Raw genomic sequence first — 21723 nt, forward strand, 5'->3', positions numbered from 1 at the left:
AGGTTCCTAAGAGCACAGTGGCCTCCATAATCCTCAAATGGAATAAGTTTGGGACGACCAGAACCCTTCCTAGAGCTGGCCGTCTGGCCAAACTGAGCTATCGGGGGAGAAGAGCCTTGGTGAGAGAGGTAAAGAAGAACCCAAAGATCACTGTGGCTGAGCTCCAGAGATGCAGTCAGGAGATGGGAGAAAGTTGTAGAAAGTCAACCATCACTGCAGCCCTCCACCAGTCGGGGCTTTATGGCAGAGTGGCCCGACGGAAGCCTCTCCTCAGTGTAAGACACATGAAAGCCCGCATGGAGTTTGCTATAAAAACACCTGAAGGACTCCAAGATGGTGAGAAATAAGATTCTCTGGTCTGATGAGACCAAAATAGAACTTTTTGGCCTTAATTCTAAGCGGTATGTGTGGAGAAAACCAGGCACTGCTCATCACCTGTCCAATACAGTCCCAACAGTGAAGCATGGTGGTGGCAGCATCATGCTGTGGGGGTGTTTTTCAGCTGCAGGGACAGGACGACTGGTTGCAATCGAGGGAAAGATGAATGCGGCCAAGTACAGGGATATCCTGGACAAAAACCTTCTCCAGAGTGCTCTGGACCTCAGACTGGGCCGAAGGTTTACCTTCCAACAAGACAATGACCCTAAGCACACAGCTAAAATAATGAAGGAGTGGCTTCACAACAACTCCGTGACTGTTCTTGAATGGCCCAGCCAGAGCCCTGACTTAAACCCAATTGAGCATCTCTGGAGAGACCTAAAAATGGCTGTCCACCAACGTTTACCATCCAACCTGACAGAACTGGAGAGGATCTGTAAGGAGGAATGGCAGAGGATCCCCAAATCCAGGTGTGAAAGACTTGTTGCATCTTTCCCAAAAAGACTCCTGGCTGTATTAGATCAAAAGGGGGCTTCTACTAAATACTGAGCAAAGGGTCTGAATACTTAGGACCATGTGATATTTCAGTTTTTCTTTTTTAATAAATCTGCAACAATGTCAACAATTCTGTGTTTTTCTGTCAGTATTGGGTGCTATGTGTACATTCATGAGGAAGAAGAATGAACTTTAATGATTTTAGCAAATGGCTGCAATATAACAAAGAGTGAAAAATTTAAGGGGGTCTGAATACTTTCCGTACCCACTGTATATATATATATATACAGTAAAACCTTGGATTGCGAGCATAATTCGTTCCGGAAGCATGCTTGTAATCCAAAGCACTCTTATATCAAAGCGAATTTCCCCATAAGAAATAATGGAAACTCAGATGATTCGTTCCACAACCATTTATTCATAAGTCCTTCAGTTTATAGTCCATATAAAAAGATTATAGCATTGCGATAGGTTATATAACCATAAAATGTCCATCCACAAATAGCCGCTTCCACAAGGGGATTAGAAGCAAAATCCAGTAGGAGCTACAGAGTATCAAAGAGAAGAAAGGCGCCTCTAAGTGTAGCAATATGGTTCCATTTAATGAAGGTACAACATTTAGCAACTCACATGGTTGATGAATAAAACAGGCACATCTAAGTATGCAGGCATCCGGGGTAAAGCTGTCCACATGGACTATCTTCTGCACCGCCGGCTGCCAGTCTGTAATCCTGACCGGGAAGACCACCCTGCAGTAAAGGGATCTGAAAGCGAGGGGCAGCATGGAAGGGATGACGTAGATGGCGGTGAGGAGGATGGTCTATGTGGACAGCTTTAGCCTGGATGCCTGCATACTTAGATGTGCCTGTTCCAATCATCAACCATGTGAGTTGCTAAATGTTGAACCTTCATTAAATTTAACCATATTGCTACACTTAGAGGCGCCTCTCTTCTCTTTTATACTCAGCTGTGACTTGAGGCTACTTGTATATCAAGACATCGCTTGTAAACCAAGTCAAAATTTATTTGAAAATTTTGCTTGTCTTGCAAAGCGCTCTTAAACCAAGTTACTCTCAAACCAAGGTTTTACTGTATATTCAGAAGATAAAGAGTGATAGAGATGGGAAATTAAAAAAAAGAGGGGGTGGAGGAAAAGGGTCAGAGAGAAAAGGAAGTGAAGGTAGAGAAGGTGCCTGCTCCTAAAACATAGCACGCTATAAGAAGTTTACGTAGGTAAAAGCGTCATTAGGTTTGAGACATTATTTCAGCATAGGTAGATGAATAAGTAAAGGATAACCAGTAGGCTCATATCTAATGCGATATAGAGGACAAATCTCTATATTCAAGAGTAATATCTTCCATATTGTAGATGTAGTGTAGAGCTTGTAACCATTGTCGAACCGTGGGAATTGTAGGCTGTTTACAATATTGAGGGATAAGGGATTTAGCAGCACTTAGGATTTCTGTTACTGTTTTGTACTGAATAAAATCAAAGATAATTTACTAAAAATCGTAGCTAGCATTTGCTAATTCTGTACTGTTTTTTTCAATTCTTCCAACAGGTGTGAATTTGGCAGCTTTCATCATCATTGTGTTTTCATACAGTAGTATGTTTTATAGTATCCATCAAACTGCAATAATGGCAACTGAAATCCACAACCACATCAAGAAAGAAATGACATTGGCCAAGCGTTTCTTTTTTATCGTTTTCACAGATGCCCTCTGCTGGATACCCATTTTCATACTTAAACTTTTATCTCTGCTTCAGGTTGAAATACCAGGTAAGTTTTACATCTTAAGAACACTTCTCATTTCCTGAACGTGCAACAAAACACTCTGGAAACTTGTGCTTTGCAGCGCATTTTGAAAGCACACGGCAAACGGGTATTGCACTCATTGTGCAATTAATTGTTATTAGCACCCTTAATGCGATTAGCAGACGTGCAATGCTCCACGCACAAAAAGGTTCTGAAGCTTGAGAGGTGAGAGGTGAGTTTGTTGTGCGGAAACGTGTGAAAAAAGTGCAAAACAAATGCGAGTTCCCACTACACCAAGGTGTAAATGTGGCCTAAAGGAGATCTATAATCACAGTATACATTTGTGGCTCTAATGTCTAAACATTTTTACCTTAATGCATTCCTGCATTAACATAAAAAATGTTAGGTAGCAGTATGCTCCTTCATCCCCCTTTATACTTTCCTAAGCTCTCATTCCATTTAGTGCGGTGTCCATCTGTAGCTGCTCTCTTCCTTCTCCTCACTCTTATATGCTTGGCTAAGAGCAGTGGGGGCCATTGGCTCTTGCTGCTGTAAGTCAAATCCTGTGATGAGGGAGTGGGGGGCTTGGTCTAGCCGGACTGTCTGTGTCTATAGACACAGGAAAGGAGGCTCATGAGTGAGCCCGCAAGTGTACCACTATAGGAAGCGGGGGAAAAGAGGAGGTGCCAGGAGTGCCAGCAGGGGACCCCAGAGAAGGGACCCCACAAAGCATGTAAGTATAAACCAGCTTGTTATTAAAATTATATATATATATAACATAAGAGAAATTGAACTACCCAATAGGTGCCATCATCCAAAAATTGAGAAACAGGAGCAATTTTGTGAAAATTCATACGTCTGGAAAACCAGATCACATTGAATTGTCACAGAAACAAATGACTGGACTTTCTAAGGCACATCATAGAATGAATCAGAATGACTCATGTATTGTAAAATATATCCTTTTTATTTGTTGTAAAAAGTTAAAAATTGAGAACAGAAAGTAGACATAGAGCTTGTCCTCTTCAAGAGGTAACAATTAACATGGATTATTAAAATCGCAAAGCCCAGGACAATTTTTATCCAGATAGGCACGTGGGTGACTGGAAAAATTGTGTGGGCTATGATGCATTCATAATGCGTTCACAACAATAGTTAAACAACTATAAATTCGTATCTGATCTTTGGGTCTACGCGTTTCGCAGCGTGCTTCTTCAGGACCACATTTTAGCATCAGATAAATCTTAACACAAAGAGAATGTTTCATTAGTACACTTATAATAAAGATAATATATAATACAGTTTGTGTGCACATGGTCTAAATCAACTCGCACCTTATGGGTGTAGCCAGTGTCTCCCGGGCGGACATAGAGGATGCGATACAGGACGATCAAGGCATTATAATAGATACCACTAAGATCATTAACTCTGCCTTGATCGTCCTGTATCGCATCCTCTATATGTCCGCCCGGGAGACACTGGCTACACCCATAAGGTGCGAGTTGATTTAGACCATGTGCACACAAACTTTTTTTACAATAACCATCCAGAGCATGACATGCCTCCTATCATCCACCTCCCCCCCTCGCATATTGCCTGAAGGGGGTTTATCATGGGGGGCCTAGGGATAGCTATTTGGGGAAAAATGTATGACAACCTTTTTAAATCCTCAGTTGATTCTCTGTGACAGTGAAAGAAATTACTAATGGTCAAAAACTTTAGCTAAATTATATTCTTATGATCCATCAATCCCATTTGTTGGAGATGAAAAAAGTCGGGCGATACACTACACCATTTTTTCACAATGCCAAAAAATCTGAATTATTAGAAAATAGTGACAAATATAACACAATTATTGGAAAATTGTTGCCACATATACTGGCAACAGCCAAACGCCTAATTACACTAAGCTGGAGCTCAAAATACCCTAATTCGCAGACCAATTTGGTTAATGACATCTTGGAAATGAAAAGGTTAGAAAATATCACAGCCCAATAGAAAATTATTTTTTTTTTTAAATCGGGTAAATCTTATTGAAAAAGTAGAAGGCATCCCAATACAGTCGACTAGTTAGTCTCAACAGGGAAAATAATACATGTCAGAGCATAAGGTCTCCACACCTACTTTACAACTGTCTGTACAAAAAGCAGTTATTGTGTCCAAAAAATACCCCATACTTGCAATGCAAATAATATAAAACAAGTACATAGCAAACAACCGAACATCCTGTAATATTGCAAATCTTTTTGTATGAGGGCCAGTAAACTAACAGCATTTACCTTCTGACTCATAATTATGGGATAAGTACTACAGAGTCCATTATTATATAAAAAGTATGAGTAGAAACCACAGGACTAGTGAAGCATACCCTTGGTCACAATACAGCTACTTCTGTAACAATTAATCAAGAATAAGTTGTGGGGGTGTGTTGTGGAATTTTTCCTCAGGTACAAAATACCTGTTACCTGTTAGTCAGTGATACCAAATCAGACAATATAAATAGCTATATATATAATGAGATCAGACAAGACTCAAGATGGCTGAATCATAGTGTCCTGATTTATTACAGTGAGTTGGAGTTTAAATACACTTATATGACGTATAAAAATGGGTTGTCATTAACATCTTTTGTCCAATCAAAGTTAACAACTAATTATGGTAAGCATAAGGTTAATCTATATTGTGATTCTCTTGTCATCAGGGTATTTCCTTTGGTGACGCTCAATAAAAGTTTCCCAAGGGACTTTTATTAGAAGTTATTCTAGGTTTTGCAGTCAAGCTGTCCAGACAGAGTTCCTTTTATGACAGATACGGGAATATTGATGCGGTCAGGAATATCTCAGCTTATATATATTTTTAGCTTTTGCGAGCTCAGTGACACATGTAAAGAAATCAAAGACAAAATGAGATTAATTAACTCAAAGACATTTTGTTTAAGTCAACCATTTTAAATGCCAGTCAAGGCATCCTGCATATCCAGCAAGGTATCCTGTATATGCAACGTCAGGGTGCTACTCCCAGGTGTGTTCAGCCAACATTGCCAGATTTTCATGAACTTCTTTGGAGAATTTCTGTGATAGTAAGTGTTTTGTTTACGAATAGGAATGGTATTGACCGACTGGATCCACTGCGTGCACATCGGAGATTGTGCAGATAGCCAAAACCTCGCTATCAATTTTCTGGCTAAGTACAGCAGCCGATTAAGAGCTATATAAATAGGAGGAGGACATAGCTCCTCATTAAGACTTCCCAGCAAGCACGTCAGCAGATCCACTGCCAATTTAGCTTAATAAATATGATTAATGGTTGATATAACACAACCAATATCTCACTAATTTAGGACATTTCCATAACATTTGGATGAAATCTCCAGGATGAGCCTGACATTTAGGGCAAATGGGGGGCCTCCTGTCTACGCCACGTGTGAAGCTGTACTGAAGTTCTATAGGTGCAGTGCAGAATAAAGAGGTGGGGCATTGTTTAAGCTGCTGATACCGACACCAGAGGACCAACCTCAAGTATCTGTTCCCATTTTTCTCCATCAATAGACCCAACATCCCTCTCCCATTTCCCTCAACAGGGCAGAAGATCAGTGGCCTGAATTCAGTAAATGTGCAAAAAATTTCCGGGTCAGTAAAAATGGATTCAAGAAAAGGGGATTCAGTCAACGGCATGGAGGATTGCCTGCCTTGACTAGCGACAGCATTAGGCAGCTGTAAATATTGGTAATAATAATTCCTTAGCAACGGAAATTCTGCCAGCAACTGGTCATATGATTTCAGCCCAAACTCATCAAATTGTTGGGAAATATATTTAACCCCTTGTCACAAAATCACGTACCTGTACACCATTTTACTTCAAGTGGTTGTACGGAAGTAATGCCTGCATCTACAGGCTTCACCCCAGTACTCTTTACTGGAGCCCACAGTCGGCTTTCCTGTAATACCAACCGATGCGTCTAAGCACTCATTTGGCTGTTATTACAAGCAGCGGGAGGGGATGTATCCCTCCCACCATACTTCCACCGCTTGCCCAGGCTCTCCTTTCCCACCAGAATCGGCTTTGATTTGGTCAATTTGAAAGCATGATATGTTAGGTATCTATTTATTTAGTGTAACATCATCTTTCACATTATACAAAAGAATTGGGCTAACTTTACTCTTTTGTTTTTATAACCACTTTCAGACCGGAGGATTTGGCTGCTCAATGACCAGGCCCCATTTTTTGATTCAGCACTGCGTGACTTTAATGGACAATTGCGCTGTCGTGTGACTCTGTACCCAAACGAAATTGACGTCCTTTTTTTCCCACAAATAGAGCTTTCTTTTGGTGATATTTGATCACCTGTGCAATTTTTATTTTTTGTGCTATAAACAAAAAAAACAATATTTTTCACATTCTTTTATATGAAATTCTCAAAAAAAATTAAAAAAATCAAAATTTTTTAACATTTTAGGTCAATTTGTTTTCTGCTACATATTTTTGGTAACAAAAATTGCAATAAGCGTATTTTGATTGGTTTGCGCAAAAGTTATTGCGTTTACTAACTACGGGAAAGATGTATGTCATTTTTATTGTTTTTTTTTTTTTTACTAGTAATGGCGGCGATCTACAATTTTTGCGGGACTGCAACATTGTAGCGGACAGATCGGACCCCTAACTGACATTTTTGACACTTTTGGGGGTACCAGTGACATTACTACAGTAATCAGTGCTAAAAATATGCGCTGTTACTGTAAAAATGACACTGGCAGGGAAGGGGTAAACCCTGTTGGTGATGAAGGGGTTAAATGTGACCCTAGGGGCATGATTCTAACTCTGGGGTGGTGTGGCCTGTGAAGTCATCACAGAGACATATGATCCTATATAGCAGGATCACATGACATCTGTGATCACTTTAGGGAGAAGTACGGACGGCTGTGTTTACATCAGCCATCTGTCCTTCTCTGTCAGCAGCGGGAGATCGCGGGTGGCCGGCAGCCATCGGAGCCATCTGACACCCGCACTGGCTCCCCCGCTGATGAGCGGGGGGCAGGAGCGTGCCTCAGGCGGCACGCGTTGCCCCCCTATCTCCTCCCAGGTGAGTGCCATACATGTACGGCGCTTTGCCTGTACGAGCCAGACTGCCGCAGTACATCTGCGGTGGCTGGTCGTAAAGTGGTTAAGTCCTTTGGGCAGTAATTTTCTAGCAAAAATATTAACTTGTAAGCAACAAATGTCAGAAAAAGGCCTGGTCTTCAAGTGGTTAACTCCAGCATCTATCCACATAGAGTGGCCACCAAGTTTAGCCAGCTCTATGTAGAATTGGTTACAAAAATATGATAGAAATTAAACCTGTTAGACCAAGTCTCTACTTAGTGAGTCTCCACAATTTCATCAATAGTTGATCCGTAGGGCAGTGGGAAGGGATGGGACAGAGCTAAGTATTCAGCAAATGGCAAATCAGTAAGTCTCTGCAGGAGTCTGCTATAGAAGGTAAATCCCAACCCGTGAAATTCTGTAATTGTACCGCTAAAAAAATGTTTGTGAATGTGGGACAGCCAGACCACCTTGATCCTAAGGATTATTGATTATTGACATATTTGAACAAATATGGTCCCAGTGGAACATGTCCTGCTCAACCTCAAACCCCTATTGACAATAAATGCCACTATTTGAGGAACAGCCCAAATATCCATACTATTGGATTGCTATTAAATGGTAAGTTCACCTTTTAGATACATTTTCCACAAATCCCCACGGCACTGCAGCACCTCAAGCACATTACAATCCACACTTTCAACATCCAATGCTACCCCTTACCCAAGGCACTGCAGCACATCAAGGACATTACAATCCCCACTTTTAACCAGGGGCGTACCGTGGGGTTGGCCAGAACGGCGCCGGCCAGGGGCGCAGGCCGAGGGGGGGGCAGAAAAACACTGTCAGTGTAGTGCAGCACAGCAGCAAAGGCAGTGACTTACCGCTCCTCCCGGTCCTCCGTTTAGCCTGCACCCCCCGGGCCCCGCGTTCGGCGCCCCCCGCTCCGCTTCAATCCCGGAAGCCGCTCGCTGTGTGTATCACTAACTGTGTGTGTCACAGCGTCGGACTCGGACGTGCGATGGGCGGGCCGGCGGTGCCCTCGTCACAGGGCTCCGCCCACATTATGATCCGATCTGAGATCTCGCGTCATCAGCAGGCTCCTAGGCGGCAAGGCAGGCAGCTCCAGAGTCCAGGCTAGGCTCAGCAGAGCAGGGCGGCTGCCGGTACCGGAATTCTGCACTCTCTCTGCCAGAGTGCCAGTGCAGTGTGACCCCGTGACAGTCAGTGAGTGAGTAAAGCAGGCTCCCAGTCCCAGGCAGCTCCCAGGTACTAATACTATATGAGAAGAACTTATAAAAGAAGAAATATTATAAAATTAAATGTATACTGTATATATATATATATATATATATAATATAAACACAGGATATGGCGACCTCTATACTGCACTATATATATATATATATATATATATATATATATATATATACGCACAGGATATGGCATCCTCTATTATTATACTGCACTGTATATATTATATATATATATATATATATATTTATATACACATCATACACAGAGGATGTGGCCTCCTCTATATATATATATATATATATATATATATAATAGAGGAGGCCACATCCTGTGTGTGTGTGTGTATATATATATATATATATATATATATATATGTATATATATATATAAAATATATACAGTGCAGTATTATAACAGAGGATGCCATATCCTATGCGTATATTATATATATATATACAGTACATATGTATATATATAGTGCAGTATAGAGGATGCCATATCCTGTGTCCTGTGTGTATATAATATGTGTATATATATATATATATATATATATATATATATATATAGTGCAGTATAGAGGATGCCATATCCTGTGTGTATATATATATATATATATATATATATATATATATATATATATACTGTATATATATATATATTGTGACAGGAAGTCAGGTAAATCTGTGAATGTAGTCACAGACAGGAGCTACACTTCCACCTGGGTTAGACAAATCACCAATTACTATAGGGTGTCGGCTGCAGAGGTAGCCAGAACTGTCTAAGGAAGTTGAAAGGCCTTCAGCTGTTCAGAATGAGGAAGTTAAGGCCTCTATAATTTGTCCAAAGGAAGTCTATGGATTGCTGCCTCTTGTCGCCGTGTGGGCTGGGAGAGGAGGACAGACGGACGTGTGCCTCCGGAAGCTGTCTCCTGAAGCCATGTGGGCTGGGAGAAGGAGGACAGTCAGATGAGTGCCTCCCGACAAGCTGGTGAGCATGGGAGAAGACCCCCTGAAGTGATGTGCGCTGGAGGGTAACCAGTTGGGAAGACTTCTCAAGGTAAATAAACAAACTATTTCTATGTGGAAGAAATAAAGGAATGTTTGCCAAGCAAAGAGAAAAACAAAGGGACAGCTTAAATGAACATGTGCTGTGGTGGAGAGATAAAACATGGACTATTGAGAGTCTGCTGTATGACCAGCCAAGTCTGCCCAACCATATGGTTGGGGACAGACTTCATTAGATAGGTTCCAGTGTGTGAGAAGGTAGCCGCCCACAGTGGCAAGGATTTCTTTTGTTTTATTTTATTTTTGGCTGTTTTGAGGCTTGCAATTGTGTGAAGTAAATTGCATGAATAAATCAGTGTTGTTTGCAACCACTGCTCGGCTATCTCTCTGTGAAAACGCACCCCCAAAGGGGTCATCCACGCCTACCACCGAGCTAATCCCTCACATATGGTGGAGGTATGCAGTGGGCAGAAGCAGAGATCCCTGCAAAGAAGTGCATATGTTTGATGAACTTTGTCTGGTGCATGAAATTGCACAATCTATGTGTGCAGGAGAGAAATCCTGAAAGAAAAAAAAAATTGTTTTAAAGGGACAGCGGTCTCAAAATTTTTGATGAACTTTGTTGTGTCTGGTGCAAGGGACTGCACAAACTGTGTGTGCAGGAAAAGAGATCTTGCAAGAGAGAGAGAAACTACATGTGTTAAAGAGACAGTGGTCTGAAAATTTTTTGCTGGACTGTGAAAAATTTGTTTGTGGAGTTATTGAAGATGGGGCGTTCAAAACGCCTGAAAAATGCAAAGATAGATGAAATGAGAGACCGGATTCTATGGATGGAGGGGATGCTACCGTCTGAACCAGCCCCATCCATGCCTAAAGAGAGTCTACTAAAGAGGAAGGTTGTTGTCCCTAGCAACACTGATGAAACTGCTATGGAGACGCAGTGTGCTCAGATGAAAAGTAAACTCAAAATGGGGGAGATGCTGAAACAGCGGAGCTTTGCAGCTCAACAAAAGGCTCACCAAGAGAGCATGGCAGGCTGGAAACAGAGACGCCAGCAGCAAATGGAGGCCATCGGTTTGGAGGAAACCGAGTATGTGTGCAGGGCTGAGTTGGATGCCTTGCAATGGAAAATGGAAGAAAAGGAACGAGCCCTGGAGTTGCTTAGGATAGATCATAGAAACGTGCAGGCTCAGGTGTTCCAGTGGGAAGAATCCACTGCTTTTCTTTTTTCCAAGTTGCACAAACGCAGAGAGACTATAATGGAGAAAGATACCATCCTCATGGAAAAGGAAAGTGAAATTCAGACTTTGCAGAAGCAAAGTATGTGTGAAATGTTGGAGTTGCGTAATCAGCTGGAAAAAAGTCTTCAGTGTTTGGAAGCTACAAAAATAGACCTGCAGGGGGTGCAGGAACAGAATGTTGCTCTGAAAACGACATTGTCGCTCAGCGACAAGGAGAAAAGTGAAAGAGAGGCTAAATTACTGATTACTGTGTATGAGCTCACCACTTTGAGCAATGTGGTAGATGAATTACGTGCAGACTGTGAAAGTTGGAAAGGTGAAGCCCAACGTTTCCAGCAGCAGTTAAAGGAGAAAGAAGCCTGTGTGGCAGAATTACAGTCTCATTCCCAGAAGCTAGCCAATGAGGTGAAAGCTCTTATGCAGGGAAAAGGAGATTGTGAACATAAGAGGGAAAAAGTAGAGGCACAGCTTCTGGAATCGCAAGTCAAGGTGTCAGAAGGTGACCGAGTGTGTGCTAAGCTATCAGAGAAGGCAAACCGACTGCAGGTTGAGTTGGACAATGTTACAAATCAGCTTTCTCAAGCAGACAGAAAATCTAGAAAAATTGCCAAGGATTTTTCTATCTTGGAATCGCAGCTGCAAGACACGCAGGAACTCTTACAGGAAGAGAGGTGTCGAAGGCTGAGTTTTAGCACAAAGCTCAAACAAATGGAAGATGAGAAAAATGGCTTCCTGGAACAATTAAAAGAGGAGGAGGAAGCAAAGAAAAACCTATCAGAGCAAGTCGCAACATTGCAAGCTCAGATAGGAGATATGGAAAAACGCATGGAAGAAAGCGTTGCTTCATTAGAGTGTGTTGAAGATGTGAAAAAGAAGTTTGATCAGATGCTTGGTGAGGAGAAGACTGTGTCTGCAAAATATGCAGAAGAACGCGACCGTGCAAAAACGGAGGCGCGTGATAACGAGAGCAAAGCCCTGTTCTTGGCTCGCTCCTCGGAGGAAGCTCTAGAGTGTAAGGCTGAACTAGAAAGTGTTAACAAACAGCTGCGTACAGAAATGGAAGAATTGGTCAGCTCCAAGAATGATGTTGTGAAAAGCGTTCAGGAGCTAGAAAAGTCTAAGCGAGCCTTAGAACAGCAAGTGGAAGAGATGAAGATTCCGTTGCAGGAACTGGAAGAGGAATTACAGGCAACAGAGGATCTGTCCCAAAGAGGGGATAGTGTGCCTGATGCAGTTTTTAAAAGGATCAGAGTTTTGGGGTCTGTCCTGAGTGAGCCTCAGAAATGTGATGACATGTGGCTTGAATCATCCCTTTGGAATAAACCGTTCCTTCAAAAACTTCAAGCATTGGAAAATGTATCATTAGAACTTCAGCAAACAAAGGAGCTGGGTAAGAAATGTGATGATTTCTCAGTTCAGGCTGAAAACCTAGTGGAGAAAACTAAAGCGGAGAAAACTAAAGCAAGTGATATAAATCTGGGAGAAAAAAGCAAACGCCACCTAGTGGAGAAAACTAAGGCTGTCGGTGAAAACATGAAGCAAATGAATTTCAAGTGCCTTTCAGGGAATATTTCCAAAATGGAACTGGTGAAAGACAGGTGGCAGAAGTTTGAGCGTGATCTTGAGATGCATTCCATGTGGAATTCAGATAGAGAAAAGGAACTAGGTGACCTTGAGCAGTCAAATAGTTCAGCAGAAAGTGCATTGAAGAAACCTGAAAAAAAATGTGTTGCAGTTCCATGCTTCTTCACTGATGCAGAGAGGAGGTCTATAATGGATACCACCCAGATCGCTGGGTTCAACTGTGTTGTTGCCTTTGACCCATATGTTGGTGGAAGGAAAGTTGATGATGTCTCTGGACAAATGAACAGGGGTCACTTTGAAGAAATGTGTGACAGCCTGTTGTGGCAAATGGAAGGCCCTCTGCACACCATCTTAGAGCAAGCTAAGCTCAAGAAACAAAGAGTCAATGATTGTGTACAGCTGTATGGAGAGGCAACTCAAGTCACAGAGGGACGTCAAGAGTCCCTACTTGAAACTAAGCTAAGTGAAGCAGAGGTTCTCAAAGTGTTGTGGAAATCATTTGTTGATTGCAGAGAGAGGCGTCTTAACAATGTTGAAGACTTTAAGACTAGCAAAATTGAGTTGCCTATGAATCACGGTCCTCCATGGTGGATTGGACAGGCGGTTATGAGGGACAAGCTGTCTGACATTTATGAGAAATCTGTCAATGAAGATGACAGAAACGAGAAGGAGCAAAATGATGCCAAAAATGCAGTTGAAGAAAGTGTATATGAGATGAGAGACAAACTGTGTGGCATTTATGAGAAATCTGTCAATGAAGATGACAGAAACAGTTTCATCCGGAAGCTTGAGGATACTAGGAGGCTTATCAGTGAGAGTCAAGAGAAGTGCCTGACACATGCGTGCCTGGAAAACTGTGTCCCAACCCTAGGGTTGAAACAAGAGGGGGGGGGTATGTGACAGGAAGTCAGGTAAATCTGTGAATGTAGTCACAGACAGGAGCTACACTTCCACCTGGATTAGACAAATCACCAATTACTATAGGGTGTCGGCTGCAGAGGTAGCCAGAACTGTCTAAGGAAGTTGAAAGGCCTTCAGCTGTTCGGAATGAGGAAGTTAAGGCCTCTATAATTTGTCCAAAGGAAGTCTATGGATTGCTGCCTCCTGTCGCCGTGTGGGCTGGGAGAGGAGGACAGACGGACGTGTGCCTCCGGAAGCTGTCTCCTGAAGCCATGTGGGCTGGGAGAAGGAGGACAGTCAGATGAGTGCCTCCCGACAAGCTGGTGAGCATGGGAGAAGACCCCCTGAAGTGATGTGCGCTAAGGAGGGTAACCAGTTGTGAAGACTTCTCAAGGTAAATAAACAAACTATTTCTATGTGGAAGAAATAAAGGAATGTTTGCCAAGCAAAGAGAAAAACAAAGGGACAGCTTAAATGAACATGTGCTGTGGTGGAGAGATAAAACATGGACTATTGAGAGTCTGCTGTATGACCAGCCAAGTCTGCCCAACCATATGGTTGGGGACAGACTTCATTAGATAGGTTCCAGTGTGTGAGAAGGTAGCCGCCCACAGTGGCAAGGATTTCTTTTGTTTTATTTTATTTTTGGCTGTTTTGAGGCTTGCTATTGTGTGAAGTAAACTGCATGAATAAATCAGTGTTGTTTGCAACCACTGCTCGGCTATCTCTCTGTGAAAACGCACCCCCAAAGGGGTCATCCATGCCTACCACCGAGCTAATCCCTCACAATATATATATATATATATATATATATAGTGCAGTATAATAATAGAGGATGCCATATCCTGTGCGTATATATAATATAATATATATATATATATATATATATATATATATATATATATATATATATATATATATATATATATATATATATATATATATATATATATATATATATATATATATATATATATATATATATATATATATATATATATACAGTATATATAAAGTGCAGTATAGAGGATGCCATATCCTGTGTATATATATATATATATATATATATATATATATATATATATATATATAGTGCATTATAGAGGAGGCCATATATATACAGGATGTGGCCTCCTCTATACTGCACTCATAGTCTTATATATATACTGCTCCATGTATGTTCCCCTCTAAGTCCCGGCTCACACTTGTGCGATGTTCCCGCATCACAAACGCAGCCCTGGCAGTTCACACTGCCATATGCGATACGCAGGGGGTGTCAATTAAATGTTAACGAGACCCCCAGTTTGATCACATATCGCAGTGCGATCTGGCAGTTCGCACAAAATCGGATCGCACAAATGTGAACAACTGTGCGATCCGATCCTGATGCGGCTGGAAAAAAGGGTCATGTGCGTGTTTGGTTTAGTTACGGTATATCAGAAAAAAATATAAAACCTATTAGGGTTTTATATTTCTTCCGAATGTGATACCACATGTTTAGCCTAAATCTCATCTGACTACTATGCTTCTGAGTCAAAACAATTGAAAAAGGACTGTATAACCTAAACATTATCTTTAATGAATTCGCAGACGGGGGGGGGCGCCGATACAGCTTCTCGCCAAGGGCGCTGGAGACCCTAGGTACGCCTCTGCTTTTAACACCTAATGCTACCCCTTACCCCTACAGTTCTCTTGCTGATATTAGCCACAAATGTCCAGAGGTGGCCAAAATACAGAAATCAAATATGAAAAGTTGTTGGTTTGCTAATTTTAGATTTGTTGCAGCCCCTTTAATCTTGCTGCCTAAGGTATTGGCCCACAAATGAATGGCATTGTCTTAAATCGAGCCCTGTTTGAACATGGACAAATACACAGTATATCTGTACTGATATCACCCTTTTATTGGCACTGTTATAAAATCTGCATGAAAATACAGCTAATAAATTATTTTTATATGTTTTGCATCAAAAATACAAAAAGGCCTCTCCCACCATCAAAAATGAATAACCAAACACATTTCTGACACAGACATTTCATCATTTTTCTATGCCAGGCCTCCATACCGATATTTTGGCCATTGCATATCGGTATCGGCCGATATGGGCCGATATTTTGAACATTTAACGTTTTGCAAAATAAACACCTGTGGCTGGCTGGCTGCTACAGGCCTGTGGGTGGCTGGTCGGGGGAAGCAAACTCACAGCTCTTTCATTGCAAGCCTGGTATTCTACCACCTATGCAACCGTTAAGCCTGCTTAAGCTGAACACACTCTCCCTAACTTTTATCTTATCCACTGTGTGTAGGGTGAGATAGGAGTTAGTTAGTTAGGCAGGGGAAGTGTGTTCAACCAAAGCGTACTTGACGGTGGTGTAGCTGGTAGAATACCAGGCTGAAATTGCGATGGTATTGCTGAAAAAAACAGCGTTGAGTCCCCCCCCCCCCAGTCCATACCAGGCCCCTCGGGTCTGGTATGGATTTTAAGGGAAACCCCACGCTAAAATTAAAACAAAAACGGTATAGCCCAGGGTTGTGGGGAAGAGACCCCTGTCCAAAGCACCCACCCCCCATGTTGAGGGCATGTGGCCTGGTATGGTTCAGGAGGGGGGGATGCTCGCTCGCCCCACCACCATCCTGGCTATCCAAGCTGTGTGCTCAGATAAGGGTCTGGTATGGATTTTAGGGGGAACCCCACAACGTTTTTTTTTTATTTTGGCACGAGGTTCCCCTTAAAATCCATACCAGACCTGAGGGGCCTGGTATGGATTTTGAGGGGGGGGAACCCCACGCCGTTTATTTATTTATTTATTTTTTCATTTTTTTTTTTTTATCTGTATTGCTGGGAGCCGACAATACATTACAACCGCAAGCAAGTTTAAATGACATTTTTTCTTTTAGAAATGTCAGTATTGCAGCAGCAGGCTATAAACATCACACAAATGCACCACTTTACAGGCACATTTAGGGGGCCCCCCAGGCACGATATTTAAAGGAGTTTTTCATTTTTATTGTTTCACTTTAAGCATTATTAAAATGACTGCTCCTGTAAAAACTATCGTTTTAAGAAATTTTTTTTGCATTGATTCATGTCCCCCAGGGCAGTACCCGTGTCCCCATACACCTTTTTGGGCCAATAACTTGCATTTAAACCTTTAAAATTAGGACTTTTGATTTTTCATGTTCGTGTCCCATAGACTTTCATGGAGTTCGCATGTTCACAAGAACATTTCCCCTTTTCAAGATGTTCTGTACGAACCGAACAGGGGGGTGTTTGGCTCATCACTACTCATAACTAAGAAGGAAATGGGGTACCTAAAAATAGATGACTTTAATACCCCAACTTTTTACATCATCTCCAAAATACACAAGGATGAACATAATCCCACAGGCAGGCCAATTGTGTCAGCAATAAGAGGACCTTTGGAGAGGATGGGAAAATATATTGATTCCCTTATTCAAGAACTAGCATGTGATCTACCATTGTATGTTAGAGATACAGGTGATGTCCTTAATAAAATTGCTGGCATGACCTTCCCGAGTGATATGCTCCTTGTGGGTATAGCCATAGAGTCTCTTTATACATTTTCCCCCCATGAATGGGGTATATCAACAGTATACCATTTTCTGGAGGCCAAATTCCCAAAAATGAGGGCTCAAAATGAGTTTGTGATTGAGCTCATAGAACTGGCACTTAAAAACAAATTTTTCTAATTCTCTGGTGTTAACTATCAACAGATAAGAGGCACAGCCATGGGGGCCCCCTGGGCACCTGCATATGCATGTTTGCATTTAGGGTGGTGGGAGGAGGAGATTGTGTATAATCCTACAGAACCATTGGCACATACTGACATGATCAAGCAACTTAAAGGCGATAATAGGCCCAAGACCAGCAATGGTCGTTAAACGAGCAAAGAATTTAAATGATACTTTAGTACAATCTAATTTTTTGAGCACACCGAAAAGAAACTGGCTTACTTATCTCCCAGAATTAAAAGGAATGTATCCATGTGGTCATTGCAGTATGTGTAAGTATGTTGACCGTTCTAATGTGTTCTGTGACTCTGACAGTGAAAAAAATTATGATATCAAACAGTTAATCAACTGTGCTACTACAAGGGTACTCTATATTTTAGAGTGCCCTTGTAAGAAAATGTATGTAGGTAAAACCAAGTGCCAATTGCGTGTCAGATTTGGCGAACACTTACAAAAGTATAAAATGTAAAGAGGAAACACCAATTGGATTGCATTTTGCTAAAGTACATAGGGGACAACCCAGTGGACTTAAAGTAAAATGTTTCTTTGCCCTGCGATTATCAGATCTCAGCGGTGATTTTGATACGGCTGAGGAAAGAGAAATCCTAGATTTTTAGACTCGGTACAATGACCCCCTAAAGAGTTAAATAACTAAATGAGTTTAAAAGTCTTACTTGAACCTTGATGTGGGTACCCTTGCACCCAAATTTGTGATCTATGCAACTGGATACTCCTAGGGTGTATAAGTGCAGGGAAATCCTATCAGAAAGGGGAAGCTTATAACTGTGATTTTTCAGTTAGTGTAATTTTCAATGTAGTATTATACTACGCCAATCCTATCCCCATGTAAATACACCCTTGTTTGAATAGACTTGCCTATTTGTTGGTAATAGCATAGCGGGGTCTTCAACAATTATGTAATTTATACAACTCACCACTAGATGGCTCTAATTGGATGCTCTGAGTGTAATTTGATTGAATGGGTAGTTACCCCTTTAAATAGATGAGAATACGGAGCATCGGTACGCCCTGATGAAGTAGACGTATGGAAAATGCGTTGACGTAAGCAGCACAGAGGGGCCCTGCAGTCCATCATGCGCTCCACCAGCTCCATGACACCAATTGCTATGCATGTACAGATTAAAATGCCACAGTGCTACGGACAATGAGAGCGTCCAACCACGGAACAGTGCCTAAAGCGAAGAACGCTTTACAAGAAAGGTCCAGCTGTTATACTGATAGACTTCACTTTCCATTGACACATACAGGGAGGACAAGGAAGACCAAATTGATTGGTGCGACGGGAGAGGTGAGAGCCTCCTGGCACCTTTCTACCTCCATCCTCTATGCAACTCAGGATGTGATGCTAATACTGTCTAGTGTGTCAAGTGCATAGTGTTATATTCAGCAGTTTTCATAGAACTCTGCCTCTTCAAATTACTAGGCTTGTTAGCCTTAAAACCCAAAGGAGCATTTCCTGATTTACCAACATTCACAAAATGGACTGTTGATTGTCTATTACATTACAGCTGACTGCGCTTAAGCGTACCGTTGATGGTACCAAGAGAATAATACCTTTATAGGAGGTTTTGTGCTCCCTAGTTACTCTTGGTCCGGGACTGGAATTCCATGAAGTCACTTAGCCCTTGTTCACCCAATAAGGATACTGGGTATTAGTGAGCAGCTAAATTGAGTTAGGGTTTTCAGAAACATTGTGTCAGGATCTGAGACTCAGGGCTCTCAAGCGTGTTTGTTGCAGATTTATTTGAACTTAGTGGCTGTGAGGGGCCCATATCTGTTGTGTGTAGTGTGACAGGCCGCTCCAGTAGACGTCCAATGACAAAACGCTTAGGGCGGAGTTTCGTACGTCAACGTCACTTCCGGTTTTGCAGTCTCTAGCTGTGGAACGCGGAAGCTTTCCGACGTCGGCACTGAACACTGAACCCGATCAGCCTGAATAGTGAGTCTATCTTGCTTGCCTCTATTTGATTTGATATACTGCACCATTGGGTTTTTTCTGTTTTGAGCACCCAGATCGGACCTGAACCTTCTGAGGACCCACCTGAGCTTTGCTCACCATAACAGATTGGACCCCGTGGACTACTCTTTGCTTGATTTGCAAATTATCCTTGTCTTCTTTCAACACCATATACTGAAGGGTGGAAAGGGTGAGTGTGATACCTAGTGGGCACCACATGTATAGGCACCTAATTCACTAGCCCCTTTTATCTCACCCACCTTTCATTTTTCACGGGCACTATCCCCAGCACCGTATTAAAAGGGCCTTCTCCCTTTATTTATCCATTCAATTCGTATTGGATTTATATATGTTTTGTGGTTGTTCACCAAAAGTTTGTTTATCATATTGATTTATCCACATCCCCGCACTGGATAGTGCACCACTAGCTCTGTATGAATAAATTGATTACCTTTGCACTTTGTTTTTATTTAAGGTTTCAGACACTCATTTCTAGCATCCAGCACTTTATATGGGCTTAGACAATCTAGCCCAAATATAGATCCTATATTGGCACTTGCACTTTATTATCACTTGTGGATCATTTATTTATGTATTTCTATGATGAGTATATACCTATAGGATCTAGGCCAATATATATTTATAACAGGTATCGCTGGTACCAACCTTTCCTACCTTTCATTTATAGTGTGACAACGTTGTCCACTTGGTTTTATTTAAGGTTTCTGGGGGTTATGGACTTATAAGCATTAATGATTGGTCTTTTTTCAATAAAGTTAATTCTTTAGCTCAAAGATACTGTTGCTGGTTCTCCGTACACAATTTCTTTTTTAGGGTGACCTGCATTTTTTTCCATTTTCTTTCTTTGTTAGCTATTGTTTAGATGTGGAGGTACCCCGTCCATATGGATGAATCGGTGAATTATTTAGTCCTATCAATTCCACAACGTATTTGTGGGTTCAGGCCACATTGTTTTTATTCGAGTGTCCGTTATAGGTGAATGCCCAAGGGTGTATGCCCAATAGCTTTGTCAGTGTCCACCCACTTGAAGGTGGCCTATAACCCAGGGTCTATAAATATCCAGCCTGTGTCCTGTACTGAACGATTAAGATTTATTTTTAGTTTAATACATTTTTATTTCAACATTTTAACAAAACTTACAATTTGGAAATGTACACATATGCTGTACTGGGAGGTCCATGGAATCGTCTGCTGGATGCCAAACCTGGGGGTGGAGTGACTGGTTTGTGGGGGTCATGCGGGTCAAAGTGAGGACCAGTTCAATGTTGGAATCGCCAGTATCATATTTTTGTCCCATTTGTCCAAAGCTCAGAGCATAGTAACTGGCAGCTATGATAGGGGTGATCATGGGATGTGGAAGGGGATGGGTTACAGCACAGCCTCTGATACCCTGGACTGTGATGGGACATTTAAATGCGACTACCAGTGTGATTCTGATTGTAAAAAAAACCCATTTACAGGGGAGAGATTTGCATGCCTAGCTATTATTTTCCTTTGAGATAAATCACCATCTTGAGCAATGCTGAAGTGCTGTGACAGCTTTGCAATGCTTTCAAGGGAATCATTTTTGTTTTGTAATGTAGATCTCTTTGTAGTACAGTTCTCTGTAACAGATGTTCCTCGTCAGTTTACAGATGCAAAATTACTAGAAGTATGTATTTGATGAAACCTGAATTATATTGTGTTTAAAGTGCTTTCCAAAACAAATATATTACACATATTACACCTAATTGGATGCTTAATAGTCATAAAAGGCAAACATACAAATGTGGAATATAGATTAGTCCTTTTACATTAGCCATTACATTACATTAGTTGTTTTTTATAACCATGAGTTGTAGCAGAGGCCATTTTTTACACTACATTTGCTTTGCACCTGGTAGAGGAGCCTGAGGAGGTGAGGACAGCCTTTCTTACACCTCCGGCCCAGGTTCCTAAATAGAGCAAAAAGATAGTGCAAGGGCACAAAGTGGTCTGCAGGATGAATGGAATCATCCCTGGATAATGGCAAGTTGAAGACTGATCAGTGGAACAGCAGGAAAGTAGATACTGTAGTAGACAAGAGGACGACTGGCCTCCGGATCAGCAGACAGATGGGCCAGCGATGACTGGTCTCAGGATCAGCAGACAGATGAACCAAAGATGACTGATCTCAGGATCAACAGACAGATGTGCTTTGGTTCATTCACAGGTGATTGGTTCTGTAGCCGGAAGCGGACTACCATTATCTGACACTGCAGACTTATTCTCTACTCTCTCAGACTGTCTTTATGCTCCC

The 21723-nt window shown here is 41.6% G+C and overlaps 1 protein-coding gene across 2 annotated transcripts in view; it reads left to right on the forward strand.

Moving 5' to 3' along the window:
- Nucleotides 1-21723, forward strand: part of RXFP1 (relaxin family peptide receptor 1) — a 567744-nt gene that overhangs the window by 536781 nt on the left and 9240 nt on the right. For both annotated transcript variants that reach the window (XM_082253060.1, XM_082253061.1), the window contains one exon: nucleotides 2436-2654. In XM_082253060.1, coding sequence (XP_082109186.1) covers nucleotides 2436-2654 — 219 coding nt within the window. The remainder of the gene's footprint in view (nucleotides 1-2435; nucleotides 2655-21723) is intronic.

This window comes from Pelophylax lessonae (genome assembly GCF_965119305.1).
Source record: "Pelophylax lessonae genome assembly, chromosome: 1".
Lineage (NCBI taxonomy): Eukaryota > Metazoa > Chordata > Amphibia > Anura > Ranidae > Pelophylax > Pelophylax lessonae.